The 20,949-nt window shown below is 38.5% G+C and overlaps 1 protein-coding gene and 1 long non-coding RNA gene across 2 annotated transcripts in view; one reads left to right on the forward strand and one right to left on the reverse strand.

The window, feature by feature from the left end:
- Nucleotides 1-4,731: 4,731 nt before the first annotated feature.
- LOC131545007 (uncharacterized) lies at nucleotides 4,732-6,437 on the reverse strand. The gene is made up of 3 exons (XR_009272294.1): nucleotides 6,342-6,437; nucleotides 5,387-5,450; nucleotides 4,732-5,166 (listed from the first exon to the last, which is right to left on the reverse strand). It is a non-coding gene; the product is annotated as an uncharacterized LOC131545007 (long non-coding RNA).
- A 2,076-nt stretch (nucleotides 6,438-8,513) lies between these two features.
- rbpjb (recombination signal binding protein for immunoglobulin kappa J region b) overlaps nucleotides 8,514-20,949 on the forward strand; it is a 51,498-nt gene continuing 39,062 nt past the window's right edge. The window contains exon 1 of the mRNA XM_058780539.1: nucleotides 8,514-8,710. Coding sequence (XP_058636522.1) covers nucleotides 8,691-8,710 — 20 coding nt within the window. The 5' untranslated portion in view covers nucleotides 8,514-8,690. The remainder of the gene's footprint in view (nucleotides 8,711-20,949) is intronic.

Raw genomic sequence — 20,949 nt, forward strand, 5'->3', positions numbered from 1 at the left:
CTTTTCAAAGAGTTTGCATTGACTGAAATCTCAAATTAAACATTCATCCTTTCAATTTCACCATATTCAATATGAGAATAACCATTTGTGTTGTCTGCAAATTTCTCATAAAAAATAGACAGGAACTAAACAGCTCAGTACAGCATAATATTGTGCACAGCACTCCAAAGACAACTGTAGAGATACACACAAACCATTCCCGTCACCTCTCATTTGTGTTGGCTGTTCCTCTCCCCCTCTTCCTCTCCATCTCTATCTCTCAGTGCAAAGGGGATGTGCTGTACCCACTGTAGACATTTCCGGGGCCTCTTTTAGGATCAGCAGAGCTTCAGCCAGAAAGCTTACAGACAGGGTCAGTGATCATAATCACTACAGTTCTTCCTGTCCAACAGCAGGGTCAAGGTCCTCACAGTATGTGCCGTGTGTGCATTGACTTCTAGGAGAAAAACAGAGCAATGTGTGGCACATGCGAATGCATGGCATGTCAAGTGTGGAAGACAAGCAAATTGTAACAGAATGTGGTAAATTGAATGTAGGTCTTGCTAAAACTGAGATGTCGGTTTTATATGCGTTTCAAGGAGGGAGAACTGGGTCAAAGTTTTGACAGGTTCTCTTGGCTGTCTCGTTCCCCACCCCACCTCCTACATGAGGAAATTCTGCTGCTGTCAACGATTTCACGCTGCCTTTGCAAACTCTCTCCTTCCACGAAACAATGAAGACTGAAGAGAAATGTTGCCGTACATTTCAAACTGTAGCAAAACATCATTTATTTTATGATCTATACAAATTATTTTGTGCACTGGTCATTAAAACTGACAGTCTTTACTGTCACTTGTAATTTTATGTGTCCTTGATCAATTTACTGCATCTGTTAATTTCATTCAAATTTAATTTTTTTTTTTTTCACTTTAAACTTGCACAGTTTTAAGGAATGGTTTCCATTTAAAGCAAGACAGATGGTTCTTTATGAATGGCATAATAGCTGAGAGCATATTTTTAATGAAGTATCATAAATGCTGGGTTTCATCTCCATGTAGACTCTGTGATTATGCTGTCAGAGTGCTGTTAAAGGCATTAGTGTGCTTCACAGCTTGATATGACACTGGCCTTGCTGCACAGTTAAACAGATGACAAGAGGCCTGTGTGAGCCTGTTTTAATTACTGGAATAGGACAGAATGCAGCTTGCAGTGCACAGTTATATGTTCACACCACATTGTTACTTCTGTGCAAAGCAGAGAGACATTCAAGACGTCTGTGCAGGCCTTAACAAGACATGCGGAGACACTGCATCTCCAAGTCGCAAAAACAGTCCAGTTCTGATACATCGTTTAACTCAATGGCTTACATTTCTCATCTAACTGACACAGTAACCATGCAAATACTCAGATTTGAGCTGCACTGACCACAATACTGCATATTAAGCCCTGATGTTCCAACCGCATCCTGATGACAAACACAATTCCATTCACAGCGGTTTTCAGAAATAAATAAATGAGATTGAAAACATCTAAATGTTAGACTGCATTATTCCTGCACATGCTTGTATTTTTTAGGGCATGACGTTACCCAGAGTGAACATCAGTGTACAAGTCGCCACATGTTCGGATTCAGTTCCTTCGTGATTCTTTGAATAATGAATCTCAATGTCAGCTAGTCACAATTATAAAGAAAGACGATATCTACTGTATACTATAATGACTTCATTGGTCTTTTAGAGCCATAAAATGGTAGAAATAATGGTCAAAACTCACAACTTCCAGCAAGGCAGAGGAGAATTGCATTACCTGCAAGAACATCTAGAACCCGAATTCCGGAAATGTTGGGACGTTTGTTAAATTTGAATAAAATGAAAACTAAAAGACTTTCAAATCACATGAGCCAATATTTTATTCACAATAAAACATAGATAACACAACATATGTTTAAACTGAGAAATTCAAAAAATTGATGGACAAAATGAGCTCATTTCAAATTTGATGCCTGCTACAGGTCTGAAAATAGTTGGTACGGGGACATGTTTACCATGGTGTAGCATCTCCTCTTCTTTTCAAAACAGTTTGAAGACATCTGGGCATCGAGGTTATGGGTTTCTGGAGTTTTGGTGTTGGAATTTGGTCCCATTCTTGCTTTGGTTTCCAACTGCTGAAGAGTTTGTGGTTGTCTTTGACGTATTTTTCGCTTAATGATGCACCAAATGTTCTCTATAGGTGAAAGATCTGGACTGCAGGCAGGCCAATTCAGCACTCGGAGTCTTCTACTACGAAGCCATGCTGTTGTAATAGCTGCAGTATGTGGTTTTGCATTGTCCTGCTGAAATAGACGTCGTCTGGAGGGGAGCATATGTTGCTCTAAAACCTCTGCATACCTTTCAGCATTCATAGTGCCTTCCAAAACATGCAAGCTGCCCATACCGTATGCACTTATGCACCCCCATACCATCAGATATGCTGGCTTTTGAACTGAACACTGATAACATGCTGGAAGGTCTCCCTCCTCTTTAGCCTGGAGGTCACGGCATCCGTGATTTCCAACAAGAATGTCAAATTTGGACTCATCTGACCATAGAACACTTTTCCACTTTGAAACAGTCCATTTTAAATGAGCCTTGGCCCACAGGACACGACGGCGCTTCTGGACCATGTTCACATATGGCTTCCTTTTTGCATGATAGAGCTTTAGTTGGCATCTGTAGATGGCACGGCGGATTGTGTTTATGACAGTGGTTTCTGGAAGTATTCCTGGGCCCGTTTAGTAATGTCAATGACAGAATCATGGCGATGAGTGATGCAGTGTCGTCTGAGGGCCCGAAGACCACGGGCATCCAACAAAGGTCTTCGGGCTTGTCCCTTACGCACAGAGATTTCTCCAGTTTCTCTGAATCTTTTGATGATGTTATGCACTGTAGATGATGAGATTTGCAAAGCCTTTGCAATTTGACGTTGAGGAACGTTGTTTTTAAAGTATTCTACAATCTTTTTACGCACTCTTTCACAGATTGAAGAGCCTCTGCCCATCTTTACTTCTGAGAGACTCTGCCTCTCTAAGACATCCCTTTTATAGCTAATCATGTTACAGACCTGATGTCAGTTAATTTAATTAGTTGCTAGATGTTCTCCTAGCTGAATCTTTTCAAAATTTCTTGCTTTTTCAGCCCTTTGTTGTCCCCATGCCAACTTTTTTGAGACCTGTAGCGGGCATCAAATTTGAAATGAGCTCATTTAGTGGATAAAAGTGTAAAATTTCTCCGTTTAAACATTTGTTATATTCGAATTGAATTCCGGGTTGTACTTAGATCTTCTTGAATGTCAGAATTGGCTGTTAATACAGTTTTCTCTTCAAATCATCACCACCAAAGTGGGTAATTCAGTGGCAACATTGGACATCCTCTCATCAAGCTTCAAAAGGGTGTTATAAATGAAGTCTTCATGGCCACAATAATACGACTGACAAGGTCTTTTTATAAAGGCTTCTGGCTTCCTTGTCCAAAGTGGAAAGCATTACAGATAATTTGAAGAGCAGAATTTAATAATCCACTAGAAAGAACCAATCCAAGCACGTTGTAGATAAAGACTAAAATGCCATGACATTTTTAGGGTAGCCAATTTGCACTTCTTATCATACTCAACAGAGGCTAGCTGCACTGTAAAAATGTTTTGTAACTGTACAGTGGAATACATTTTTGCAGTGTTAATAAAAATAAAAACCCTGTCTACTTAGTCTTCCCTTTTTTTCTCAAGCCCAGTCTTGTGTGGTAACAGATTCCTTTTTTATCAAAATATATTCCTGTGAAATTGAACATTAGCCTTGTGTCTCTCTCTTCTTTGCTTTTGCCATTTTGAGTAGTATCTCGATATGCTCGATTTCTCAGTATAGTCAGTGGTTTGTATATCAGTGCTAACGGCTCAAGGCTAAAGCTGAACTACAGTAACTGAGATGCCGTATTCGGTCATTAACTTTAATCAACTATTTTCCTCAGACTGTAAAATATATTTGCTACACCAAATATATTGGCCTTTTACCCTCTACAACTAAAATCGGAAAACCAGGCACTTGTAATTATGAGCTAAATCACTTTATTAATTTTTTGGTTTCATGAGACATTTTGAAATGTCGAGCACCCATGAAATAGGATAATGATTTGTGTGTGTGTGAAATTCTCCTCAGATGCCGTCATCCTAGCTGGTGTACTCCCACTAAAAGAGGTAATATTCCAAATTTACATTCATGAACGTGCACTCGGGGACGACACTCAAAGCCTAGAGCCTTAAACGCATCTTTTAATTTCATTCGAGACTCTCTAAACTGTTTTTAAGCTGTTCTCGGACATACTACAATGAATTTTCCATCCTGCTCTCACATTAAAGAGAGAGGCACTGATTTGGGCCATGGCTGTCTGTGAAGCCAATGAAGCCTGGGTCTTTTGAAGATGACTCTCCATTAGTTAAACTGCCTATTTCTTGTGGGTTTTCCCTAGTGTTTTGTGGTCTATCTATGTGTGTGTGTTTGTGTGTGACCCCCGAGGCGAACACACTTATACAGCTGACTGCTTGAACTGCAGGTCAGTCCAGCCCGGCAAAATGTCAGTGGTGTCTTGTGATGCCTGTTGGCATTCATTATCAGATACAGAAATATTATCTGATCGCAAAGCATGCTTACTTTTTAAATAATGATGATTTTCAACATGCTGTGTGTGTGTGTGTTGAGTCCATCAGATAGCATCTCAATTCAAATAATCCCCAAAAAGAAAGCAAAAACGATATCCCTCCTTACATTAAGAATGTGACTCTCCACATTACGCACATTGGGAAGGCTGAATTTATCTCTCCTATTAAGTTTCTCCCAAGTTTCTGAGTTCCTCAGTGACTGCTCAGAGGGCTGTTTCCACTATGATGAGTATGAATATTGAAAATCCGTAAGGCCCCGGCCCTAATCCACACACTATACAGGTCTGTGGTTAAAAGGTATCGTCTGGTTGGGGGCTGGAGTGGGACTTGCCTTTGGAGACCAGTCTTTCTCTTGGCAAAATACACAGGCAGTCATCAACACTGGATTTACGGGCGGCACACTTGTGGTTCAGTCATGATTGCTTGAATTGGCGGCACATGCTGTCTGCTTCATTGAGCTCCTGAGATGGGTCTCTTTCATTGAAAATAATCACTTGGGACCTGCAAGACAGATGAGAGAACAATATTGGAGTGGAAGGAAAAAGACAGGGAAAGAGAAGGTAGAAAAGTAAGTAACGGTGCTCAAATGAAAAAGAGTGAAATTCTGAACCAACACCATATGGGGTGAGAGAAAATAGAAAAGAGATGGTTATACTGTTGCGCTATGCAAACACATTAAAATGAATGATGTTTTAATAGCAATAAAAATAATAGTTGTTACTTAGGGCAAACTTTGGCAAAGTCTCAGACACTTTTCCAACAAACTCTCAGGCCAGCTTGACAACCTGTGGTGTGTATAGGAAGAGGAAAGAGTTATGGGGATTCCTAAAGGAAACGTTAAATCATATTTGTGTGTATCCATAAAACATGTTATTAGTTTTATAACACTTTGGGGTCAAAGTTTAAAACCAATAGTTAAACTTGGAAACACGCACTCCCTATCATAATTTCACATATCTTGAGGCTTTTGTTACAATGGTTGTGAGGCCCTCAAACACTTGCACTTCTGCAGTCATTTACTGGTTTCATCTGTAAAAGATTTCGGAAACTTTACAGTTTTTATAAAACTCTAAGAGTAACTGGAGGTTACTTTCTCAGATCGTAAAAAAAGACTGGGGAAAGGAATGGAAAATGGCTTTGGTGCATGAGGCTTCCTCCCCCGAATCCTTTGGCTGAAGGCTCAGTGCCAGATTGTGTGAAACCTGTTTTTTTTATTTTTTAAATCTCTTTCTCTCTGCTGTGACCTATCCGTCCTAGTACTCGTGTCACTCTTTTCCACTATCTTGCTTCTCACATTTTCTTTCTTTATCATGCTCCTTTTCCTTTCGGTCCTCCATTCTCTCTTGTCTGAAAGATTATAATGCACAAATAAAAATCAATAATACATCCGAAGGATTGGAAAACTGTGGATTAAAGTCAGTTTGAGGTCAGGTGTGAATAGTCTGATTGCTATTTAATATTCCTGAACAGTTCACTCAGCTCACAGCCAAGCAGCACAAAAGGCATCAGTTGAGCTGTCAAGTCTGTTTTGAGATCATGAAATAATCGGGTGATAAAGTGGAATTCAGAATCTAGCTTCAGAACGGCAGGATTATAAAGAAAGACCATGGGATGCTTGAAAAACCCCAGTATTTTTAAAGCAATACTTCTTTCAGATTTCTGTCATCATTACTCACCCTCATGTTGTTCCTGTATGACTGCAAAACAGAAAAAAGATGTTTAGCAGAATGTCTGAGCAGCTCTCTCTTCCGTGAAACAAAAGAGGATGGAGAATGAAGCTGTCAAGCTCTGAACAGCAAAAGAAAGCAAAAAAAGTGTTTCATACAATCATGGCAATTCACATCTATTTTACATTTCGGCAAATTGGTGACTAATTTGTACAGTCTCATTCACATTATACCCTACAGACAGTTAGGTAGGTTTAGGGGTGCGGTTAGGGGTAGACCTTCATGCTTACACTTTTTTTTCTAAGATCATACATTTCCGTACAATTCACATGATGCGAATTCACACAAAATGATTGCTTCTTAAAATAGTGGTGTTTTTTCATGAGATCGAGTTGGTTCATATGACTTGATGATGAGCACAAGCTTTAGGTGAGTTCAACTTCCTGCGCAGACCGACTGGCGTACAACTTGAAGCAAAGCATGCTGGTTAGAAAATGTATACAAACAGAGGTAGCATGACCCTACATCACAGTGACATATGCAACCAAAGAGCAATTTCAGAACAGTCGACTGACTCATTCTATGAAATTTCTCCAGAGCGGCTGCACAAGCTGTTTCACAATTAGTCAGACTCACTAATGACAGCAAAATCTCTTTTCATGTAATCTCCATGCTATACTGTATCATGACTGTCACATTAAAACTGACAAAGACATTCATCCCACAATATCGGAATTTAAATAATACAGGCTTATCTTGAACATCCTACTTGTGCATACAGGCACTATATTAAACTATAAATGAAAAGTGTTTCTGGTTTGTTAATCTGAGAAATATTACATCTAATCCACTTTGCCTGTGATAAAGAAAGCAAACATTGCACAAGCATCATTACGGGAAGCAGAAAGTGTCCAACTTGATAGCTCCGGTTTCAACTCCTCCCCTGACTGCGAGCAGCAAATCACACAGATTGGTAAGCTTAGCCTTAGACGAAGTCAAGCATGCCTGTTGTGTGAGGAATAGACAGATATTTAAGGTGTATTCACACCTGTCTTGTTTGGTTCGATTGAATCAAACTCAAGTTCGTTCCCTTTTAGGCAGGTGTGAATACAGCAATCGCACTCGGATGCGGCCCAAATACTGAGACCCAGCTGCAGAGGTGGTCTCAGCCCGCTTCCAAACAAACTCTGGTACGGTTGAATGGATGAACCAATGAATGGATGACCTTAACACATGTGTGGTTTTGTTTGCAATTTCTGGTTCACTTGCAAAAAGGGCACCCTGTTGAAAAAAAACAATAGACACCATCACAAATTGTTTAATGGTTTTACTGGTTATAATGGGAATTGTATTGGTTTTAATGGAAATTGTATTGGTTTTAATGGAAATTGTAATGGACATCTCTACTGGTGGCTTGTTAAAACCAATAAATCCTAATGGAATATGTCCCAAAACACACTTTTGGGACATAGCGGTTAAAAGTTGATGGTTTGTAACGTTTGAAATGGTATTTGTAGTGGAAACCATTCACATTTTTTTGTGATGGTTCTATGGTTTTTTTCAGCAGGTGAAAGGGAACCACACCAAACAAAAAAGATCAACATTGTATTTGTTCCGGACCAAAGCAAGTGAACTAGCGGATGTGAATACACCTTTAGGCTGCTAATCACTGCAAATTTTTCTTTACAACCATGGTTACCATTTACTTCCACTGTATGTAAAAGAGCAACATAGACATTCTGCTAGCTATTCCACTAAAGAAAGTCATTACGGAAAAGACAATAAGTTGAGGAAATGAAAATAATTGTAATTTTTGGGTGAACACAGGAGTCACGATTGAAATGTAAAGGTTTCTGTATGTAGCCTATTATGTACGTGAATCTATTTCTGCACATTACAGTCATTTTAATGGTTTTATAACAAGCTCCATAACTATCTCGTAAGCAAACCTTATCAGACCGGAGCCTGGGAAATCTCAAGCTTCAACGTCAAAATGTCTTGCCAATTCCGCCTGTGGAGGTTATTTATGAGAGGGTAAACACTGTTTCAGCACTGTAAAACATCCATCCGCGGCGCTTCGCACCAATCTCGCGAGGCCACGAGCCTCGCTCACTCAGCTGTATGGTGAGAGTTTTCCTCCTCTCGCGAGACCAGAAGAGTTTCCCACGCCTGTTGTTGTGGTGTCTGCCCTTTTCTTTCACTCACCCTGCCCCCCTTGCTCTGTCCTCGTCACCCGCCCCCTTTCTCTCTCTCCCTCGCTCCTTCAGTCTCCAGTCTGCTTCTGTTGTCTCGGCGGCTGGTAGGGTCTGGGAGAGAGGATCTCGCGAGTCTTGGAGTTTTGGTGAGAGTTTGTGGAAGATGGCGCCTGTTGTGACAGGGTAAGTCTGAGATTCAGGACTGCTGCAGGAGTTCAGCTGCTCTCACACACTTTCTCATATTTGAACGGGTTTAATGAAAAGATGGCGGGTTTCTTTTCCATTTTGCACGTGTGCTGACTGTGTACTGTCAATTTCTGTGCTCAGCTTCTTCATAAGAGCACGCGGAGTGTGTGTTTTTATATTTTGAATGTAGTGCGCGTGTGTTGTGGGGTTGTTGCATTGAGCCCATCGCGGTGTGCTTGCATGGGGAGTTGAGGGCCAGCCAGACCGTTTTGTATTGACTTTCTAACCACGCAGTATCCCAAAATATAATTGGAATTTTTTGAAAACACCAAATAAACAACATCGCTGTGTAGGGAAACCCCCATTAACGGATTGTCCCTAGTACACATGGTGAAGAGGCACATTGTATGGTTATAGTAATGCAGTACAGTGGCTTTGTTTCGTTTGGGATTGGAGTGGAAAACACCTCCCATCTGAATGTGTGCTTTTGTTGCTCTGTCGGCGGTCATATGTGTTTTATTGATTGTCTGCAGGGAAATGTGCTCGATTGTGAAGTGTTGTTTACCAAACAGAGCCGCTGGCTCTGCTGTCGCTCACTCGGTGCAGACGAATGATTATTTAATGGCAAGTGCAACTAAGGACATTAAAGCTCCCCGACTGGAAAAAGAAGCATGGCAACGTTTAGGAATCGGAGCCCTTCGCGAATGAATTTCTAGCACGGCGGTGCTTTGCTTGTGCCACTCTTGGGCATCAATGCTGAACGATGTGTGATTATGGCAGTGTTTCCAACAGAATAGTGCGTCTGTAGCGGGGATATCCCGTCCACCCCTAAATTATTCAGTAGAATAACAATATACTAAAACGTTTATGTAATTCAATTAAACCTTATTACACTTATTTTGCAAATACTTGCGCAGCGACATATGAACAAGTGAGTAATAAAGCTTATTTAAGTTTCGCAATCCTTGCGTACAGTTATTTCGTTTTGTGGTGTACATCACTTTAAGTAACTTGTAGTTCAGTAAGTGTTTATTCAGTGACTGCTCTGATTCAGTAAATGATTCTTTAGACTGATTCACTCTGGTAACTGTTGAGTCTTTTTGAACGATTCATTAAAAGAGCTTACTTGGATGTCACCTTACTTAATAGATGTGTTCCCCCCCCCCCCTCTAACACCACAGAGTATTTACTTCTGCCCCACTTAAATTGACAGAATCAACTATAAATAAAGACCAGTCTTACCAAAATAACTATTCTATTTTAAGTTTACGCTACAGTTTTGTCGTCTGCCTAAATCTTCAAGCTCTTTAAAGTTGTGTGGATTCTGATTAGCTCACAAAGTTTTTATGATTCATAAGCTGGGAAAAAAATCATTCTAAAAGTGACCCTGTCGTGTGATATCGTTCCGCTTGGATTTTTCTGTTGTTATGTAATTAGCATGATTTTAAAAGCTTTTTATTTCATGTTCATTTCCCTGAAAAGTACGAACGGTGTGTCATTTTCAAAACAATACTCTGTTTGTATTCTCTGTTCTCGTCTAGGCTGAGAGCAGTGTTGGCAATGATGTGTATTTGAACGACAAATAGGAAACTTGTTTGAAAACAGTCATTATTATTTTGTTTTGCAATTCTGACACTATTGGTGCAGAAAGTAGACATTAAAAGATATGGCTGTTCAGTTCTTCAGTTTTGTTGTTTTTATTAATTTATTAAATAAGTCATCCATTATTATTGCTTTTATTCTTATGCTGTAATTGTAACAAGGATATTAATGTAGAACAATGTTATTTAGGTATATTTAAGACATTTTGTGAAATTTAAACCACCAAAGCTCCTGTCTGTTACGTTTTAGAACGATAATACATGAAGTGCACAGTAACAATTTTTTGCTTTTGATGAAATTCATACATAAATAGACAATCTCTGGTACCTTTCGTCATCTTTGCACACAGCCAACGAGGTGACAGACATCCTCTGGCTGTTTTATTTTTTCTCTTCCTTTTTTTTTTTGACGAGGGGTGGGGGTGGTGGCAGACTGTTTATTTGGGGGCTTTCCAGCGGACCTGAACTGCCGCTGTTTTGACAGGGAAGCCAACGACTGGTTGACTGGCCACCTGTCCAGCTGATGTCCACCAATGAAATTAGAGATGGCATGATTGTTAGCATGTGTGAGGGCATCATCATGCCAGTGGCTGGAGCGATTTGAGTGTGGCTGGCCTTTTACAGTTCACTGCACAGTCTTTTGTGCATTGCACCCTGGTTGACCCGATAAATCTTGGGCTTCTCATGTGAGGCTGGTGCTTGCCTAATGGCAAAGAGTCCAGTGTGCTAACACGAGGTTGTTCGTTCAGTATAACGCATGAGTGATCCTTCTAAATCCCTGTTTACACCTGGTATCAACATTTGCCTCTGTGTATCTTCTTCAAACAATTTCTGTCGGATGATAGAAAAATAATTGGTTAAATAAAGTGTGTTGTAACCATCCATTAAAGTAATGATGTATTTTCCTTAAAACTTTAATACATATGAGTATAATTATAGATTTTTAGGATATCTATCTATCTATCTATCTATAAAAGATATCTTAAATATGTCTTATATATTTAAGATATACATCTTATCTTACATATTTAAGATATATCCAAGTTAATTGATTGTTCAGAAGTAAAACATAAATCTGAATATATTCTATGTATTTGTATTTTTGAATAAATTAATGGGACAAAAATACCATTATGTCATTGACAAAATAACTTTGTTTTAAGGGATATATTTCTGAAATTGTTGGTGCTGTTTTTATTGCTTTTGGAAAGGTTACTGTGGTGCTCATACAAAACTATTTATTAGTTCCTTGGTTTAAGAAAGATCTCTTGTGTGTGGAGGAAAAACAATCCCAGCATCACCTTGAATGATGAAAGCATGAATCACCTCCAGCACAATGCAGCCTGTATCGTGCTCCAGGGGAAGGAGATTTTATTTAACATTACACAGACCAATTTCTCCGTCTGTTCTTTTTTGCTAAAGCATATGCGACGTAGACTTGGAGTGTAGCCCTTTTCTGTTGTGCATAATGACACAATAAAGTCTGTCCGCTTGGGACAATGAAAGGTGTGTGCCTTGATAAACAGGTAGGCGTGTGTGCGTGAAAGAACCGTTCCCCTGAGGCGTCTCTCCTGCCCTAATACCCATTATGCAGGCAAGACGCTCTGCAATGCTCAGAGAAAGCAAAGGGGTTAGAAGAGAAGAGCGGTGGGGCGTTCGGTGACCTGTCTGAGGAGAAACAAGACAGTGTGTAGCATAAAAGAGAGCATGCATGCATGCTGTCTCATCCTGCTGCTCTTGTTTCCTGCCTTGTGTTTGAGCAAAGGTAAGCCAATAAAGAGAGGCTTGTTGTTGTTACCTAGGCTGGATGGCACATGTTTTTCTCACCTTCTTGCAGAGTTATCATCGTTATTGTGGTCTAAGTCTAACCTAAAGTTATTGGTTGGTTGAAGCCGTATATCTAAAGAAAGAAAAAAGGAAGTTCTCTGCTTAGTGTAATAAACTTGCCTGTTGCATCATTTTTTTGTCTGGATTTTATTTGCGACAACCACCCCTGCATATTTCATGTGTTCTCACATTTATTTGCAATAGAAAACCATCGAAGCCCAGTGTTGATTTAAAATGCGGTCATTTGAGGTGGCTAAGACTGTTGGGGCTTTCCTCAACGGTCACACCAGGAGCTTAGAGGATGAAACGGCAAATTTCGAAGTCATTTAGCTTGGCTCAGAGTCTGCATGGCACCCAGCATCAGTTCTGGTCCTTTGCCATGAGTTGCATTCAGTGACTGTTATAAGCTTTCTGATGACTGTGGAAAAAGATTTGCTGTCAGTTTAACCCTTCAAAGCTATACGGGGTCTTTTTGAACACGAATGACGTTTGGTGAATAAAAAAAAACAAAACAAAAGTAATCTAAATGACATGAGACTATGTGATGTGTCAACACTTGCTATAGCTTTACAAACAAAAAATAACTTTGAATGATATCTGGTTGCATGGTAGTGTGAAAAATAAAGTTGCACTCAGGATGTTTGGGGACCCCACATTGAAATGGATTCGGAAACGGTAAAATCATTACTTGTTTTTTTTTTTTTATTTGTCAACAAAAAAAAATAAAATAAAATCACTGAATCAGCCACAATGCAGAACACAAAATACACACAAATAAAGTGTCAACCCTATTCTCACATCCACAATGCATACAACCCAAACCCCCAAAACCCACTCATGAGAAATGAAAAAGTGATATGACTTGAGTGGTTCCCTCTTATATCATTTGTCAAAAAGAAATCAGCTACAATGAAGAACACACACTGAAGTGATGGAGGGTTGGACTGAAGTCCATTTGTGGTTTACGGGGACTTTCCATAGGCGTAATGGTTTTTATACTGTACAAACTGTATGTGTTATTGCCCTACACCAACCTTACACCTAAACCTACCCCTTACAGGAAACTACTGGCAATTTTTGAATTTCATAAAACACAGTTTTGTATGTTTTTTTTTAAGCCTTTTGTTTTACAGGGACACAGGCGTCCTCATAAACCATGTTTATGTTGTGGCACCCATGTTATTATACACATTTGTGTCCTCATAAACCATATATACCAGTACACACACACACAAATATAACACCCTATTCAGATTTGACTGAAATTATGGCCTCAGGAAAAATAATTGACAGTCATTTTTATTAATAATAATTTTAGAATGTTTTCACAAAAATCTAAGTAATAAACTTGTGAAAAGATCTATATCTTTGTGGAAATGACAAATGAGACATGCTCAAGAGCCATGTGGTGGCTGTAGTTGAAATTTAGAATTTTGATTGAAATTTTAAATTTTAGAAGTGCTTGTTTTCAAGTAGATGGAAACAGTTTCCCATTAAACCATGGCACATTGGCCCATATTATCTCCATGCATGAAAGTTAGAAATGTGGGCCTTTTTAAAAGTGAATTTTACATAAAGTTTTTTTTTTATGTAAAAATACTACAAATCCTCCCAAATCTACATAAATGTAGAGTATAGACATTAATAGACTGAGTAAAATTACATTTGTTTAAAATAAAGAAACACTACATATATATTATTATTATTAATATTATTATTATTATTATTATTTTTTTTTTTTTTATCATCACATTTTGTTGTCTGGGCGCTCTGAAGACCCCACCAGCTGGAGTGTACATTCCAAACGAATAGCTTAGAAGGGTTAAATTAAACTTTGGAATTGTTTCAAACCATTGGAAACATTCTTTCTTGATTGACTGGTCAGTTGCCTTACGGATATATCGTTCGTAAGAAGCTTATCTCCTAGCCAGAAAGGGTCTTGAATTCATTGGCAAGCTCCTGCTAGGAGAACAAGAAATGCTATTTACTTGTGTGAGCTTGGAATGTTTTAAATGGTCTTAGTTTTGTCTTTAGGGATCAAAATGGCATTGTCATACAGAGCCAAAAAATTGCTGCTGTGGTTTTATGAAAAACTGGGTAAAAAAAAGAAAAAAAGAAGCCAATCTCCCATTGTGTTTGCCTTGGCATGGATTATGTATGAGGTAAAGAGAGCCTGAGAGTGCAACGGTGTTTGTGGTGCCCTTTTATTCTTGAATTTCCTCATTCTTGCACTGGCCGGTTGGTTGTGATTACAGCATAGCCAAGGGAACTTTGCTTTCTTCACTGTCAGCAGTTTTTTTTTCTTTTTTTTCAAACATCCAGGATGTTTCATTCAGAAAACATGGAAGTGATTGCCTTGACTGTTTCGTATTTGATTTCTAACTAAATTTACCAGGATTCGCTGAACGTTGTGATGATTATGTATTTGTCCAGAAAAAATTCATGTTTCTCACCAGTGAAGTGCGCTTGAATGTGTCTGGGAACCTGTGAACCTGTGTATGGAAGAGAAACAAAGCTAGACAGAAAAAACTCTGATTGTCCATGACAGGAAAATGGCCCCACGTTGATGAACTGTTTGTTTTGGCTCGGGGAAGGACCTCAGCGCTGTGGAGTGACTGATCGACAGTGTTTACTCTCTAGTGGTCCAGCTGTTTTTAAGAGTGTGCCCTGTAATTGAACACAGCGACAGTGACTTTTTGTTGATACATTTCATATTTTCTTGAATGTGAAGGAACTTGTAGCCCCCAAAAAGAAAATAGCAGGTTGATCCGCTATTTAGTAGATGCAGTTGGTTGTTTTTTGGTTGTGTGTAAAAAAAATAATAATATTGAAATATTGTTACAATTAAAAAAAAAAAAAAAAATGTTTGTTTTAAAAATGCATTTACTCTTGTGATTACAAAGCTGAATTTCTCCAGTCTTCAGAAATCATAATAATATTCTGATTTGGGACTCAGTATTTTTATTATTATCACTGTTAAAAACATTTATGGTGCTTAAAAATGGTTACTATTTGATGAATAGAAAGTTTAAAAGAACATTTATTTGAAATAGATTCTTTTTAACAATGTAAAAGTCTTTACTGTCACTTCTGTTCGGTATAATGTGTCCTTGCTGAATAAAAGTAGCCTATTTGTTTCTTTAAAACTTACTAACACAAAAAATTGGTGTCTGCCAAAACGTACGTGTGATTTCATTATATTTATTTACTTATTTCCATATATAGAGGGTTAATACATATCTTGATCCGCCATTTGAGAAGAGAGAGGGAGAAAAAATATGTAATATCAAATTTCTGTGTGGATTTTTGGTCCACTACTACCCAGGTCTTTTCTGTTGGTCAGAAGGAGACTACTGCTACTTAGAGAGTCTGTGCAGCACAGCCTGGCCAGCATCTCTCCAGGACAAGGACATCTATTAGGCTGCTAAGCGCTGTTCCTCAGGGATCTGAGGTGGATGACAAGAGACACTTGAAGTGGCTGGCACTTGGGAAGTCGACTGAACAAGAATGACGTAGCAAGGTCTGGATGACCTTGCATAGTCATTCCTTTAGAAACTCAACCTTTGCTTGACAGAGTAGTCAAATGGGCAAGAGGGATTTTTGATATGCTTCAGTACATCCAGGTGTTGATGAACAAAAACATGAATATAATAATGTATCAGTGGGAAAAAGCAATTGGAGTGTTTGTTTGTACGTGCACGTAAACCTAAGCCCAAATCACGTCATTTTTAAAAAATACGTGTAAGATCTACACACCGTCTTGTGTTACGGTTAGATTTAATTGGGACCATCTGCTGTAAGTGAAGATATGCCGTTTCCTGTTTATGTGCCATCAAATAAGCAAAAATGCAATGAATGCGTTTTACAGAGGATGCTTTCTCAGAATTTGTCTGCAGTGCTTAAAATGTTTTGTTTGTTTGTTCTACATATGCATCAGCTGGATTTTCTTTTGCTATTGCAATGCTACTCATTGTTTTTTCCCCCACCCAATTGCATTATATTGTGTAGTTAAGATGCCGTTTTGTTGAAAGTTGTTACTTTAGGTCTTGTGACCATTGCACTGTTTTGTTGTCCTCTATTATGGCTTTTTTGTTTATATTACAGATACTTATAATTTCTCATCACAAGGAAAAATAGTAATTGGTCAGATCACCATGCATTGTAAAATCCAGCCTGCGAGCTATTTTGCCAAGTTAGTGGATTAGTGGTTAGTTAGTGGTCTAAAGCCACTGCAGTTGAAAAGAAAAGGTCAAATTATTGTTATCGGCATAGAAATATCATTATGGTGCATCCCTACAAAATAATTTAGTGACATATGAAGAAAAAGACATCAGATAATACCTCTATATGTATTCATCTTTATCTTTTTTTTTTTATAGATATGTTTGGACATTTGTTTGTTAGATGAGGTCAGGGAGGATGGATGTATGTATGTGACATTTGGTGGGATTGTCCGCTTTAAGAGTTCCTTCAGTCACATTTGGACTTGAATGAAGGAAAGAGAGAGCTAGAAAGATGAAAGAGGAACAAAGAGTAGCTCTGAATGTGTGCGTTTCCTCTGTTGATACAACCACGCAGAGAAACCAGACGGTGAGTTAGAGCTGTCATGTGTAGGCAACACATCACCACCTTCCTGTCTATCGGACCTTGTAACCCCTCACCCAGCTACAGATCACAAGTGAGCTAAAGGTAAATTTTTTTCCCCCTCCCATCTGTCTGTGGAAACAACGATTGTGTTGCTCAGCCTACAGATCAGCAGTCACAACTTGAGCTGAAGATGCGAAATGCTTGCAGAATATCACCACACAGTCTGATGGTGCTTTACTGGATCCAGCGAGCCCACTATTAACTTCTGACCCTGCTGCATAAGATAAAATCACAGATTAACTAAATATTTTGGACACGTAAGTTTTTCAAATCAAACAAAACTGTGGTTATGTTTTGACTCTCACAATGATTTCATCGCTGGAGGTCACAAGGTCACTGGTTTTATAACAATGTAGAATGACTATGGCTTTTCAAAATCTATGTACTCTGTTTAAATGTTTGGGGTCAGTAAGATAGATAGATTCATTGATTGATTTGTTAAAGACATTAATTCTTTTATTCAGCAAGGATGTATTAAATTGATTAAATATTAGGCTATGTATTACTTTTACTCTCTGCACAACTCTGTATACATTGGATTGATTTTAATAACTTTAATGTACTTGAATTGTTCACCAGACGCTAGGAATTTACAAGTATCGGATCGGGACTCGGTATCGGCAGATACTCATTATTCAATGACTCGGATTGGATTGGATCGGGGGCACAAAAAACCTGATCGGGACATCCCTAAATTTTACGTTTACATTCATTTTTTCCCCTCTATTTTTAATCAAATAAATGCTGCTTTGATGAACATAAGAGATGTCCATGTGTAAAAAAACAACAACAACAAAAAACTTTTTAATGCTATGTATTTCTGGTAAAAAAAAATAATTTGTAGTTTTATTTTAATGCATATTTAGTTTTATTGATTATGACGATTGTCACATTTAAAGGGATGGTTCACCCAAAAATGACTGAAGTTGTTCCAATCCAAACCTGTATGAGTTTCTTTCTTCTGTTGAACACAAAAGAAGATATTTTGAAGAATGTTGATAACTAACCTTGTTGCTGGTAGCCATTGACTTCCATTTGTATTCAGCAGAAATTCATACAGATTTGGAACAACATGTAGATGAGTAAATGATGACAATTTTTTTATTTTTGGATAAACTATCCCTTTTGGTTGCTTACTATGACACACTTTTTCTTTAAATCACATCATAAATATGGAGTCAGGTTAGTTTCTCAGTGCCACAAGCAGATCGATTCCTATTTTTAGGTTATGAGTTGCGTCCTAATTCTTATATTACCTCTTAATGCACTATCCTGTCCACTTGTCACCAGTCAGAATGAAAACTAGAAATATCATAAGAAGAACTGACATTTTATATACTTCCATGTTTTAAAGGGGAAACTATAGTCCCAATGATTAAGAAACACGAGTAAGAAAGGTCACTGGTTCAGTCCTAGGTTAGGGTAACCCTGAATTGGAAAGCTCTTTGGTTTCCTGCATTGTAAATATTCTTTGGAGGTAGACACTTAACCTCAGGTTGTTCCGGGGTTTTAGGCCCCTGCAATTAGAGTTACTTTGGCTGAAAAGCTTTCACTAAGCGATGAGTAAGGCCTGTGATTTTCTTTCAGCTAGTTGTGGGACTCGGATTAAAACCAATCCAGCATTACATGGTAGCACAAGCACAGTATTTGCACAAGCTCACATCCTGAATGTGAACGCCAGTGTACAGCTGCCAGTTAGAGAACTTCCAGTGTGCTTCTAAGGTGGAAATACATTGTGACTCAATACCGATAGGACGTCAGTGTCGTTTTCTTTTCTTCCCCTTTGTGTGGTTTAGCTCTGGTTGAAGCATGAGGCAAACAAGACCATCTCTGCCAGACATTTAAGGGGATGTTTTTTTTTCTAAAAGTGTACACATGCGAAGATGACTGTGTGTGTGCGCACGCATGAGCCTGAACGATTGTTTTAGGCGAACGGCCATCTGCGAAACGGCTCTCCAGAAAGTCCCATATGGAGATTCTATGGGCTCTGCTTGATGTTGGAAGTGGTCAGAACGAAAGAGAGGGAGAAAGTTTTCTTTGACTCCTTCCCTGTCATTAAAATATCCCCATGTCAAAGAAAAAGCTGGCGTTCTGGGCTCAGCCATATGCGCCTTGCCCGAGGCGACCCAACTCGGCCCATCCTAACAACCAAACTAGAGCTGCCCTCCCTGTCCCTCTTCCAGAATGCCCCTCCCTTGTGCTATTGGCAGGGGCGTTTAAGGGCAGGCATTAGGGCCACGTCTCAATAGCACCCTTCTCTTAAAATAGGGTCCCGCGTATGACTTGATCTCCTCTACTTGCTACTTTGATTATGTAACATCTTAATGTTTTTTTTGAATGCAGCCCTTGAGCATGTTAAAAATGTCAGGGTGAAACAACTGTGCTGATATAATGAAAAATCAATATTTTTTTAGTAGTAGTTTGGAATAATAATAGACCCTCTACCTCTATTAGGCCCTCATGACTGTGTCTTGAGGTCAGTAAGTCATCAGATAGTTTAATCATTTCAATTTTAAGACAAGGTTAGAAAATGTCATGTGACTCCCAGAATGAACTTTTTAGTGTCTGAGCACCTATGCAAGATTTAAAATATGATTTAAGATAATTAGGATATTTTTGATGAAACCTCAAAGGTTTGTGTCGCTCCATTGAAAATCCAAGAAACCAAAACTTTACATATAAACGCACATACATAGAGCGCATCATGTATGATAAACATGGATATTTAATTAAAAATCACTTTTATTTGTGTTTCAAAGATTAACCATAGTCTTTTGTATTTGGAGTGACATAAGGGTGACTAAATCATGACAGATCAGTGAATGAATGGACCAGTGAAATGATACACATATTTTTTTGCTCTGTTTATTAATAAATTTTTGAATACATTAATAGAATATAAATACACAATGCAATGAAATTTACATATGAAATGACATGAACACACCTCTTCTTTGATATCTGATTTAAAATTAGATATTGTCTTGATATAATGAAAAAATAAAAAAATCTTGTTTGGCATAAGCTTATGATTTCATAGAAAATATTTTAACAAATCTGCTTATTAATGTTTGAAAAACTTTTGTCCATCAAATCATGTGGTGAGTGAAACATCAAAATTAAGAAGTACAACCAATGCGCACAAAACAAAAAACAAACCAAAACAAAAAAACGATACCCCTGCAGACCCTCATGACTGTAAGTCAAGGTTTAAAATGTTTTGTGGGACAATGGTGCATATTTAAAAAAAATAATAATAAAAAAAAAGTGTGTATAGGCCTACACACACACACACACTCACATACAGGCTGCATGGAAAATGTTATATGTTTGGTGATAGTCTCACCACATGACATGTTTTTTAATCATTATATTGAATGTTTTTCAAAACCATATGAAACATACAAATACAGAGAGTACATTTCTAGGAACTTGACACATGTTTTAAATTAGATTTTTTTTATATTTTTTCCATTTTTCCATTTCTTCACTGTGGACACTTATTGACCCATCAATTAATGAGCCGTTTTCAGAGCTGACCACAGCATTCTTCCAAACGGATCAGCCACATGTCAAATTGATCTTATCCAGTCATGGCACATGCCACACTGCCCAGTATGAGCCAGCCTTGCCCAGACAAAATAACATTAATCAGATGAACTGGTCCCACCAAAGAGAACTTTATTCCTGTATGTATGGAGCAACTAAAGGAAAGCATATGGTTGGGTTTGGCTTACTGACGGTCAGTCGTTCAGTTTTACCACCGTTAACCCTTTTTAGATCTTTCCTGTCATTTCCTCTCTCATTCTCATTTAGTCTTGGATTTCTTCTGCCATTCCCTCTCTTTCTTTATGTGCAATCCAGATTTCCTCGGAGGCTTGGCAAACAGGGAGGATTGTGAGAGTGTTTGTTCAGAGTCTCGTATCCTCACTAATGTGATGGTTGGCTCCTGGGCCGATACATGTTGGCACAGCTCGGGCCTCTCCCTGCGACAAGTTTCGCCAAATGTTGTAGTCTAGCATAAGAAGCACATACTGAATGATTTAGGAAAGCCCTCAGCTCGCTGTTAGGTGCTGTCAAAAGGTCAGCATAATTCGGTAATTTGAGGTAACCGCTAACTCGACTCAGATGATTTCCGCAAGTTAATATCTTTCAGCTCTC

This window comes from Onychostoma macrolepis, chromosome 07, assembly GCF_012432095.1.
Source record: "Onychostoma macrolepis isolate SWU-2019 chromosome 07, ASM1243209v1, whole genome shotgun sequence".
Taxonomy (NCBI): domain Eukaryota; kingdom Metazoa; phylum Chordata; class Actinopteri; order Cypriniformes; family Cyprinidae; genus Onychostoma; species Onychostoma macrolepis.